Below are 12,732 nucleotides of genomic sequence, written 5' to 3'. Positions count from 1 at the left end.
AGTATCACACAGTAGTTATATTTTAAACTACTAAAACGTTAAATAGAACACAATTGAAAGCGCAGAGAAAGCTAATCCGATCTCAGAATTACAGCAGCCAAGTAAGCAACAACAACTTAATAACACAATTGAACTCAGATGTTTCTGTCCGGCTTTCAAAGCTTCTTAAATCACCGCGCTGGACGGCTGTAGCAATTTCTGGAAATCAAAAGAGTAGAATTGCGCGATATCTGTATATTAAATGTTAAATGCGCGTGCTCCTGCATTTTTAATTTTCCGGCTTAGCTTTCCCTTAAAATAAGTGCCGTGCTGCATTGCACGGGGATATAAAACAATTTTAATTACAGTTCTACTAAAAATAGCTAACTAAATACAAAACTCGTTAAAGTATGACTATTAAAACACAAATTGCATTTATTTATTGATTTGTTTTGTTTTGATCGATTTGTTTTATTGTTCATTTAATATATTTTTTTTCTGAGAAGAAAGGAGGGAAGTGGAGGGTATCGAACCTCTGAAGAAAGCTCTGAAGAAACTAGGAGGTTGGCCGGTTGTGGAAGGAGGAAACTGGGATGAAACCTCCTTTGACTGGATGAATACTACATTTCGTCTGCGCGAGATGGGCCAAAATGACGACACTCTTGTAACCATGTATGTTAACGAGGACTTCAGGAACAACACGGTTAACATCATAGCAGTGAGTATATACATTACTTGGAGAAACTAGGTAAACTTCTTTGGTAATTTGAGGACTACTATTATTAGTCAAGTTATCTTTACGATGCTGCACTGCATTGTTACTGAGTAGAAGATTTTGTAAATATGGAACTGGATTCATTTTCATAAATGTATTTATTACTTCTAGAACTATTGATTAGAGAGAGAGAGAGAGAGAGAGAGAAAAAAAAAAACTGCAAAGGTTTTAGATTTTAATGGTCACCCAAAAGGGTTTATTAAGGTTTTTCAAGCTCTCGCTGACCTCGCAGTCTACAAGTCTGCTGTCACACTCCTAATCTTTTTTTTTTTTTTTTTTTTGATTTTTCACTTTATTATTAAGCATCATTTTCTTTGCACTTAGATCATGCACAATTCAAGATAAAACTTACAAAAGATTTAAAAGCAACGTAGCAGTATATGTTTAGAATTCCCGATGCGACATCAAATGTTGACATACAGTATTCTGATTTTGTGTTTCAGTTTTATCATATCAATGTTCGATTTTTCTTACTAAGATGACTTTGCAAAACTTTTTTTTTTGTCTTTTAATTATTAACGTTTTTTGTGTTTAATTTAGTTATTAAATATCACGTTCTCGGTGCTTACGCCACATAAAATTCCATTCAACAGCAAAACACAAAATATTTAAAAACAGCATGTATTTAGAGTTTCCGATAGACAGTTTCGCCCGTTGGAGATAAACGTGCTTTATTTTGTACAGTGTTGCCGCTGCTCGCTTTGAAATCGTTGAGATTGTTAATCAGAAATTCCTTAAAGTTTTACAATTCATGAAAGAGGTAATAAAACAAATTCCAAATTCGAGCTTCCATGTGCCCATGTTTATGGTATTTCTCCCGCCTTCTTGGTATGCCTTCGTGGTGTGCATGTCTGTACGCTGGGCGCGTATTCCAGAGCTCCACTGTTCAATTCCCGGCGATAGGCGTTCCTAATTTTTCATCTTTCCTTCTTCCAAAAATATACCTAATGTCTCTACAGTGGCGCCCGAACTAAAAGGGTGTTGGATGATGATTCTCCACATCCAGGACTTGGCGATTGGGTTCCCTAAAACCCCAGTCGCCCTTTAAAAGGAGGAGTATCTAAGGTATTTTTCCCGCCTTCTTGGCATGCCTTCGTGGCGTGGTGATCTGCACGCTGGGCGCGTATTCCAGAGGTCCTCGGTTCGATTCCCGGCGAAGGCGTTGCTAATTTTTCATCTTTCCTTCTTCCAAAAATATACCTAATACCTCTACACATGTTCGGCTCGAGACTATGTTATTCAAAATTTGATGGCTTTAGGAAGCGTTGTTTTTCACAATGCGGCAAACATACATACATTCATACAGATTCTTCATTATTTAATTTCTTTAAATATTATTCAGAGCGATAATATTTGGTGGCAACAGTTTGGAAAGTTATATGCCAACACAAAATGCCCTGTAGAGACTAATATCCCTTTAAAGTGACGTTCGTTTCAAAAGTTAATTTATCCAGCCGTACGGAAAATTTATTAATCTTTAATTCAGAAATGAGTTGTTGCTCATTTCTAAATGAAGCCGTTCACTATTTCATCTTTACGACGTTGAACTGTATTGTTACTGTATAGCAGATTTTGTAAACATGGATTCACTTGCATAACTGTATTTTTTACTTCTCGAAATGCTGATAATAATAAAGTTTCGCCAATTGTAAGTAGAATCCTCTTTTGCAGTCAAATAGATAATATTATATCGAGTTTCAAGTTCTCCTTCATAAATCGTACAAGTCGATGGGTGAAAGATGATTTAATGCCTGTATTCGAACGCATTAAGTTTGTCTTTGAGAAATTTAAAGTACTGCAGATTGTTTTCTTTTTTATTTGCATGTATGCTTCTTATACGATCTTTCATTTTTCATTGCATTGTATTGCTGCACTGCTCTGTGGTTTCATTGCATTGCTCTTAAAACGCAATTTCGTAAACGACACATAAAAGCAATGCTGCGATTTTCAGCTGCGAAATAAAGCCAAGCATTAAATATTTTTGAGAATATCATCGGCATTTTCTTTTCTTTCGTTGATCGGTTCGTTGATTTCTGAGCATCTCATAAACTTAAATATCGAAATTTCGAAGTGGAAGTATTAAAATGGACTCAACATTCTCATAATTATGCGCAAGTTTGTATAGAAAAGTCTACAACTACTGCGAATATGAATATATCGCTGTTCTGTGATCGCTGATATTTTCTCTACTATGAACTTTTGTTTTGTGTACTGAGTACTTTTGTACTGTGTGCTGGTAGCCGCCAGGAGTCTCCGATCTCCGTCACTTGTGTATTTTTTTTAGCCCAACGGGCGTTAGCCCAGAATTTCGTTTTGGTACGTTATTATTTATTTAAATTAATTATAACGTTTAATTTCGTTTTGGCATTTTGTGGTATTTCACTATAAGCGGCGTTTCACTTTTCAAATTGTTGCCACCAAATATCATCGCCCTGTTTTATATTTAAAGAAATTAAATAATGAAGAATTTGCATAAATGTATATATGTTTCTCGCATTGTGATAAAACAACGGTACCTAGAACCATCAAATTTTGAACAACGTACATCTCAACCCGAATATGGGCATCTAGAAGCCCAAATTTGGAATCTGGTTTATTATCTGTTTCATATTTTGTGAAACTTCAACGAATTTTTGATTAACAAATTCAACGATTTCAAAGCGAGCAATGGCGACGATGTATAGAAAAAACATTTTTATCTCCAGCGCGTGAGTCTCTGTATCGGAAATTCTAAAGATACGCTCGTTTTAAAACTATTTTGCGATATTGCTGTTGCACTGGATCTTATGGTTTAAGTGCGAGGAACATGATATTTAATAAATAAAGGTAACACACAAAATGTTAAAAAAACGCCCCTTTGGACGTAATTTAAAATCTCAAACATTTCAGATTTCCTTCCTCTCTCTCTCTCTCTCTCTTTTTTTTTTTTTTTTTTTTTGTGTGTGTGTGTGTGTGTGTGTGTTTGTTAATTTTTTTGTTTTGTTTTGTTTTGTTGTTGATCTTAATTTTGTAGTGGTAAGACGGTGCAAAGGTTTTTCCTTGTCTAGCGAGGCAACTAAGAGGAAGCTAACTCCTTCTCTGAGAGGGGAACTGATATAGTTTAAATTTTAATAATTGTCCAAAAGGACTTTTGTAAAGCTTAAAATAGTTTATCAGCAAAGATTACCGATAGAGATGGCCCAGGTGGAATAGCGAAGCGTTTTATAGGATATTAGATGAATATGCATTTATACTATCCTGGAAAATTTATGTATATCTACAGTATATTTAAAAAGTGAAATAAGTATATAATGTAATTCACAAAAATTTTTATGGCTTTTTTTTAGATATATCATGAACGTGTTTTTTGTATTCCTGCACTTTACATTTTAGTATTGCATGTAATGCATAAAAATTAATCATTAAAATACTGTTAATTAAAATGCCTTATTTTTTGTCTATACTGATCAGTTATTAGCAGCATATTGCCCCAAAATACTTTGAATAATTAGGTTTTGAATAAACCTTCGGTTTTTAATAGAGATTTTACTATTTCTGAATAGCGGGAAGCTATTGGACAAATGAAATGTAAAAAAAGTCCTGGCCCAAACAATATCCATATTGAATATTTAAAGAATTTTGGCGAAAACATCCTGAATGTTCTCTTGAAGTTCTATAATAAGAGTTGGAACTCGACTGTTCCTGATGCCTGGACAAAGGCCATCTTGATCCCAATTCTTAAAAAGAACAAACCACAGCAGGAGTTGGACAGCTATAGACCAATTGCTTTAAAAATGATTGTCTCCCTTCTTAAGTGGTACTTCGAAACCAATGGCTTAATATCTTCCAAACAAGCAGGATTTAGAAATTACCATTTTACAAGTCAACAAGTTGCATTCTTAAGCCAGAGCTAACAAATAAGATCAAGATGGTTTAAACCGAATCTTAAACTCTGCGCTCCAGAGACTTGAGGAGTGGTGTTCTGCTAATAATATGAGAGTTAATCAGGAGAAGAGTACTTGTCAGTTTTCTGTCTCAACAGACAATACTTTACTCCTAGACTAATGTATGAGAAGTCGGTTTTGCAGCAGACGGATGGTGCCACCTGTCTTGGCTGTATTTTTGACAAGCGCCTAACCTGGAGAAAGCATGCAGAGCATGTAGTTGCTAAGGCGGAGCGTACATTACCTATCCTTAAACGCTTAGCTGGTGTTAAATGGGGTTGTAGTAGAGAGACTCTCAACTCAAAATGTATATTCGACCAATACTACATTATTGCTGTGAGATATTGATCTCGGCTACGCGAGATGTGATACAACGTCTGGAGGTATTTCAAAATCAGGCACTGCACGTTATAACCGGGCCTGTTGAAACGACTCCCATTCTGGCAATGCAGTTGGTATCGGCAAACCAACCAATGACAAACGTAATTCAGAAAAATGCTTTCATCCTTTTCCAGAGACTTATTCATCTACCAAGTAACCCTCATTGGAGGAATTATGGTTATAATAAACAACGGAATCTGAAGACACAAAATGGCTTTCTGCAGTGTGTCTCTCGCCTAGAACAATACAATCATATCAGAAAACTGAAACCGACACTGCTGTTTTTGCTAAATCCGTTGGATTATAGCTTCCTTGATGTGCGTTGGACCTGGAAAAAGTTTATAAGAAGGAAATGACAGTTGCGGTTGCATCTTTTAGACTATTGACGGGACATGACTGTCTACAGAATCATTTATTTCGCATTGGACTAGCTGATTCGCCGTTGTGTGTTTTATGTAATAGTGGACGGACAATGACGGCGGAACATTTGGACGAGTGTGAAGCACTGACACATTTTTCCTGTAGATTTCAGCGCTATTGGCAGGCAAGGAGTTTAATGGCCTAACGGCCAATGGAACTGGCATTTGACAAATAAAAAATAAATAGTTTTTAATAAAACCTTCTTGTGATATATATATATATATATATATATGTATATCACAAATATATAATTTAAATAATATAATTATAATTACTGCTTTGCTTGATAAATTATATATATATAAATTATATATATATAAATTATATATATATATATAATTTATCAAGCAAAGCAGTAATTATAATTTTTAAAAAACCAATTTTGTTCTAGAAAACATCTTGCGCAATATGCTGCAAAATAAGTAAAATATAAAAATTGTAGTAAACTCGCCTAAAAGTTACCAAGAGCTGCTGCTCCAAAAGGTTAAACACGTTTTAAAAAAATTAATACACATGAAAATCAAATCAATTAGACATGTAAAACATTAAAAAAAATATTAAAAAACAGAAAAAGATAAAAAGTAAGCGGAAAATGGTAAATTAGCCCAATTCGACTTCCAAACAGGCTTTTCAAGGGAAATTTCATTTATTTGAACGTCGAATCAAGCTAACCCCATTACGCGTTTCGCCGAAACAGACAATTGAAACTTTTTCGCTAAAAAGTTTTTAAAATTTAGACAAAGTGTCTTGGAAATTTTAATAGTCTCAATTCTCTGTTCCAATTTCCCGACGCGTCCGCACAGAATGACACATTAAGGTGTTAAAATATGTTAAACAAAACCTAAACTTCCTAAATCTAGACTAAAATTAAAATTAAAATCAAAATCCTGTTTGGAAGTTGAATTGGGCTAATTTACCATTTTCCGCTTACTTTTTAACTTTTTCTGTTTTTTAATATTTTTTAATGTTTTACATGTCTAATTGATTTGATTTTCATGTGTATTAATTTTTTTAAAACGTGTTGAACCTTTTGGAGCAGCAGCTCTTGGTAACTTTTAGGCGAGCTTACTACAATTTATATATATATATATATATGTGTGTGTGTGTGTGTGTGTGTACAAGAGGGCAAAAAAGAATTACTCCTACATTTCGTAAAAATTATTTTTAGTTAAAAAGTTATTAGTATTTTTCCTGCTTCAAAAGGTTATTAAAACATTTTTCTAATATATTCTTTTCTCTCCTAAGTTGCTCCAGCCCGATTTAGGTATACCAGCTAATGAATATCTGCTAGGTTTAACAAATGATAACATCGCAGATATTTACTTCAGATTGATGGTTGCAGCAGCTAACTGGATGGGTGCAAACCAAAGTACCTCGGAACAAGAACTTCGGGAGGCTTTCAATTTTCAAATCATGCTTGCTAACGTAAGTACAGAGATTTCTCCATTTGAAACACAAATCATTTGTTTTTCATGATAGTACTTACCTATTCTACTCGTACATTTGAAATTTTCAAGGTAAAGGTTTAGAATGTAAAAGAAAATATATTACTATTCCATCTTCAAAATAACAGCCAACGGGACACACACACTTTCTGTGGGGCTCTTAACTTTTCCGGAAGCATTATCAAAATGCCTGTTTTGATATTTCTCATAAAATGGCCGTCTCATCGTTTTGAATAGTTTTGATTGTTTGAAAATTTTGACTCTGAGGAACCATCTGGATAAGAAAGCATAGTCAAATCCTGAGAAATTTGTCAAATAAGATTTTTCTGACATGACAGGGATTTATATCCAATGAAAAAATCAAACTATTTTGATAGAAATACGAAATCGTGCTGAATGGTTGAAAGATTTTTTGTCTCTATTTATAATACAATTTGATTTATACAGTTCAGGAACTCACTACTTCTTCTATAAGGCTGGTATCACACATCCATTTATTTATTCCAGATGAACAACTGTTTTAAACAGTTTTTCTACTTGCTTTGTCACTGAAAGAAAGACGTACGATTTTCCCCTTTCTTTCGCAAAATATTGTAAATTTTATATTCTCTTTTAACAACAACCAATCAGTTACCAACATCGAATCTTCCGTCATCAACCATCATTCATAATGGAGAACTAGACTCCCCTTTACATGGCAACCTCAAAACGAACCACGGTGATTTGCCATTTCATATAGTGTGACAAAGCAGAGAAATTGTTCTGCAGAATTGTACTTCCAAAATGTTTTGAATGTGTCATTCTATCTTAAAGACTGCGCTAACATCTGCAAGAGCTAAATTAGAATATTGCAGATTTCAGTCGTTACGTTTTGCGAACTCTATAAGCACAGAAGTATAATATACCCTAAGTTATATTTTAATTTTGCGTATCTGTTTGTGACCTTAAAAATAAATTACTGCAGAAGATATCTAAATTTACAGATTCTCAGGATGATTATAAATGAATGGTTTATTGAAATTACTGCAAAGCACACTAAGGCTATCTGCCTAAAGGGAGGGATGCCTTCGTGGAAGATGTACCAATTTTGTACCAGGAGGTTTTGAAAACTGGAAAGGAATTTATAGTGAGCATTCTATGACCCTTGACAACATTCTGAAGATATTAAACATATTATGTATCACACAGTTCATAATCTAGATGCAACACCTCTCTAACTGATCTCAATGGTCTCTGATTTAAGTCTTTTTCTGTAAGATATATCATGCAGGTCTTTGCAGACGTTTAATTATACCAGTCTGTCACCTGATTCGCTTCATCAAAAATGACATCGCAAGACATCGAAACCGTACACGTTCTGCACAAAGTGGGGGACCATATTCATGATATTTTATTTCTTCTGATCTCTCAAATACGCCCTGTAATGTTGTTGTACTTTTTCTGAAACATCCTGTACCCCGAGAGAACAGTGAACTTGATGAAGAGGGTGACCAAACAGAAGAGAGTATGAGCACTACGGTTGAGAAGAAACCTTTAATATTAGACACCTGTTGATACACTGGAGGATCTGACAGCATGGATCATCGTCGCTTCAGTAGACATCGCCAGTACGTCGGGATGTTTGAACGTGCTTGCCAGTCCTTTCGTCCGTTGATGTCGGCTGTGCAATGACATTCGCGGCCACAACTTCGAACGATCCCCATAAAACTAGCTCTTGTCTCCTTTCTGACGTTGAACTGTGATACATGGTAATCCAGATTTACGTCAAATAAATGTTTTTCAACTTATTAATTGGCCCCTTTTGTCCCATTCGACGTCACACCCTTCATAATTATTTTTTTTTTTTTCGATTTTCTCCCTCTAAACGTTGTTTGCGACCTCATGGCAATTTTGTATCCACTTGATGCTTTCCCTTTGAATGTATCGGTCGAATTTGCAATCACCCTACATACATAAGATAGGCTAAAGACCTAAATCCAATTACAAAACTTAAATATCCGGAACTCAATATTTCGAATATTCAAGTTTTCTAATATTTAAATTATACTGTGAGAGCAGTTCGAATTCTAAAAGGGTAAAAAAAAGGAATTGTCAATTTTTTGTATGATCACGTGTCCAAGAGGAACGTATTAAGAAATCGTACAGATGAACTTGAAACTCCATCTTGTGGCAATATCAACAAATATCTCTCAGCATGGGAAACCAATGGTAGCTATGGTACTAATTCAAAAATCCAATCATAAGAATTACATCTTAAAAATATGTCTTTGCTTTTGTTAGAGAAACGAAAAGAAAGAAAAGATTGAGAAAGAAAAAAAAAAAAAAAAAACATACCTGAAAAATATCTGCGTCGAAAAGATTTTTAAAAGTCTATAAATGTTTCTAGCTTAAAATGTTTTTCTTTCCTTCATTTCTTTTCTGTGAATTCATTTCTGTGTTTTAAAATTCATCAGGGTTTTTACTTTACAGTTCAGTGTACAGGAACCAATGCGGAACCGCAGTGATATGTACACCACCGTTGAGCAATTGATGACTGATGCACCACAGGTAAATTTATTATTCTGTAAAATGTTTTGCTTGAATTGTAAATAAAAATAAACACCTTTAGAATTTTAATGGTACTAAGAATATAGAAATCTGCTATTGACTAAAGGGAATTTTTAGTTGAATTTCTAGTTAACTGTTATTATACGAGATATCCACATTTAAAATGACAGAAAAATAATTTTGTCCAATTTAATAATAAATAAATGAAGAAATTCAGCCTAAAAATTAGCATAAATAAGCATGAAATTATTTCTGACTGCAGCATCAGTAACGCATTTCAACATTATCAACGTCTTGCTGTTACAGCGAAGATAACGAATTTTGTAGTTCCATACAAGGAAGATAGAGTGCGTAGTGTCGAAAAAAAGATATGTAGATCTTGGAACATGTTTTTTGCTGCGTCTACAGCACAATTTTATGCGGAAGCTCATTATTCTAGAAATTGTCATGCAAAAATTCCAGAAACTAATTTTGCGAGTTAATTTTGATTTTCAAAAATTAAAATTTATTTTTATAATGACAGTAAAAATGCGATGGAGGACAATTTAACTTACCTTTCAGCATGCGTTCGTTGTGTAATTAGAAGCATCTTCGAGAGGTCTAGGGTTTGAATCTCGGGGAGGGTGTTACTCCTTTTCCACTTATCCTGCATGTAAAATATCTTAATGACTCTATATAACAGAAGAGTTAAAACTTCAACTGCTCAAACCACATTCAAATGTAAACCGGGAAAAAAAAAAAAAAAAAAAAAAAAAAAAAAAAAAAAAACCTAACGAGAGTCAGTTTGTGGACAAGCGAATTGTGTTAAGAAAGAAACGAAAGAAAAGTCTTTTGACGTAAACTGAAATCTGCATTAAATAAGAATATAACACAATTTTTGTTAAATCACAAAGAGCAGCAGGCAAAATACAAAAGATGCATCAAAGAGGATAAATTATAAAGCTGGCAAAAGTATTGTTAAAATAATAAAAACGCTTATATAAGATTTTCCCTTACGCATGATGCACATCTCATGAGTTATCTACAAGAAATAACACTTAACTCTGGCTTTGAAAATACAACAGTAATTACCTTGAGAGGGATCTTGGATGCAAGATTCGTTAAAGATTCTTCTGAAGATGACTCTGCATGGCCATCATCACGACAGTACGAAAGAAAGATTATTAGCCACTATTCAATGTTCATACATTCCAAAAGAAAAGATAACTATAATACCAGCACTATAGTCTATAGCAGGGGTTCTCAACCGGTGGTACGCAAGAGAAATATAGGTGGTACGCAAAGAAGCAAAGTATTTTTAACTATTAAATTCAAAAATTTAAACTTCACCATTCTGATTGAGTTTTTTTCTATAACACGCGTAATTTTTTGCGATCTGAGCTTTGCTTAAGGTAAATAGGCATTTACAGACTTCAGCAAGAGATGAACAATCTGTCTGCATGGCAGTTTTCGGTGGTTCTTCTATGCTGTACGTTTCGCAAGTATTCTCTTAGCCGTAGACATAACAAAATTTGCCATAAATGATGTTTTTAAAAGGAGTGATAGAAATGGATGCTGTATTTAATATGAAATAAAAATATGTTCCTATAAAAGAGATAATAGTATATTATTAATGCTCTTAGAGTTTATAGATTTATTAGCATGTCAGCACTTTATGTCGCCATTTCTGGGATCATATTGTACAATTTTCAATGAGAATAATTTTTTGCGTCGGTTTGCTGTCTCTAACAGCAGGTATTTTGTCTTTTTGTTGCTTTGTATTTCTTACTTTTCTACATAATTTGAGAATATCGTCGTCTGTTTTTGAAGTACTCGTAATATATTGTGTATTTAAATATTTGTGAAAAAATAATAAAACAAACCTATATTTTCAAAATGGAAAAATGGCTAGGATTAACTAAGCGGAAAAGTGAAGATTCACAGGTGACGGGTCCAGGACAATGTACTAGCACTAAGACTATTGAAGAGAAAAGAAAAATTGCGTCTAGAAAATACAATGAAAATTACTTATCATTTAGATTTACTTGAAATGGACCCTCAACCTCAATGTGTTGTTTGTGGTGAAGTATTATCCAATTAAAGTGTGAAGCCATCGTTTCTGAAAGACATCTTGAATCTAAGCATGTTAATTTAAAGGCTAAATCTGAAGAATACTTTAAGAGGAAATTATAGGAGTTAAGAAATAGTAAACAAGTAATAAAATGTTTTATTACTTCAAGTGAAAAAGCTTTGGAAGCTAGTTACCTGGTAAGCCTGAGAATTACTAAGACTGGGGCAGGCTCACACTATGAGAAAACCTTATATTACCAGCAGTGAAAAATATAGTTTTAACATTATTCAACAAAAAAGCAGCTAATGAACTTAATAAAATTCCGTTATCAAATGGTAAAGTGAGTCGACGAATTCATGAAATGGCAGGTTCTATAAAAGAATCTGTTAAATCGCCGATAGTTTTCCAGAAATGTCCAAAAGTCAACGGAAGTTTCATTTGAAAAAGACAAGGAAGCCAGTTTTTTTTAACAGGGAATGAAATCTCTCCAAATATAAAAAAAGTTTTGATTAGAAAAAGAAATATCCATCCCATATAGAAAAGTATTCATCCGGAATTTGAAATTTTCTAGATATACCCGAAAGTCAACGAAGGTTTCATTTGAATAAAAAAAAGAAGTTTTCTTTACAGAGAAGGACATCTCTCCAAATATAAAAAAAATTGGATTAGAAAAGGAAACACCCATAGGTTGCGATATTTAGAAAATTAATTATTTTTCTAAAAACTAGATGCTCTAGTGTTTAATTGCGCATCGAATTAAAATTATCATTAATTACATACACTTACACACATCAAAAGGAAAAACTTTTCTGTGTATATAAAAGTTTGTTCATGTAATACATATTACACTATTTTGTTCATTCCATTCATACCTGTTTTACTATCATTCAGATAACATGTTCGTGTAATACTTGTTATTCTGTTTTGTTAACTTTAAAGATGTAAAACCTGAAACCGGAAGATTGTTTCTGAATTACTTGATATTTTTGCATGCTAAATATATAACGTTACGTGTTACACATGCTTTGCTTGGAACTTCAAACATTTCTTTTCGAAGTACCACCATTAAAGACTAATAAGCAGTTCTTCTAAATTGAAAAAGAGAAAAATTGCTCTTTCACGAAATTAATTTATTTCTATAATTACCGAGAAAATGTCATCTATTACAAATAAAACATACTTTACAAATCCAAATCATTATAAAACACTAGT

At 33.5% G+C, this 12,732-nt stretch overlaps 1 protein-coding gene across 2 annotated transcripts in view; it reads left to right on the top strand.

The window, feature by feature from the left end:
• The window catches only part of LOC118198713 (neprilysin-2-like), a 74,875-nt gene that overhangs the window by 20,983 nt on the left and 41,160 nt on the right, over nucleotides 1–12,732 (top strand). For both annotated transcript variants that reach the window (XM_035370463.2, XM_085814086.1), the window contains exons 5-7: nucleotides 486–697; nucleotides 6,724–6,903; nucleotides 9,393–9,470. In XM_035370463.2, the coding sequence (XP_035226354.1) occupies nucleotides 486–697; nucleotides 6,724–6,903; nucleotides 9,393–9,470 (470 nt within the window). The remainder of the gene's footprint in view (nucleotides 1–485; nucleotides 698–6,723; nucleotides 6,904–9,392; nucleotides 9,471–12,732) is intronic.

The sequence above is a fragment of the Stegodyphus dumicola genome, chromosome 3, assembly GCF_044657685.1.
Source record: "Stegodyphus dumicola isolate Sdum_Otavi_A_Nest chromosome 3, ASM4465768v1".
Classification (NCBI taxonomy): domain Eukaryota; kingdom Metazoa; phylum Arthropoda; class Arachnida; order Araneae; family Eresidae; genus Stegodyphus; species Stegodyphus dumicola.
This window is presented reverse-complemented; position numbering and strand designations above follow the sequence as displayed.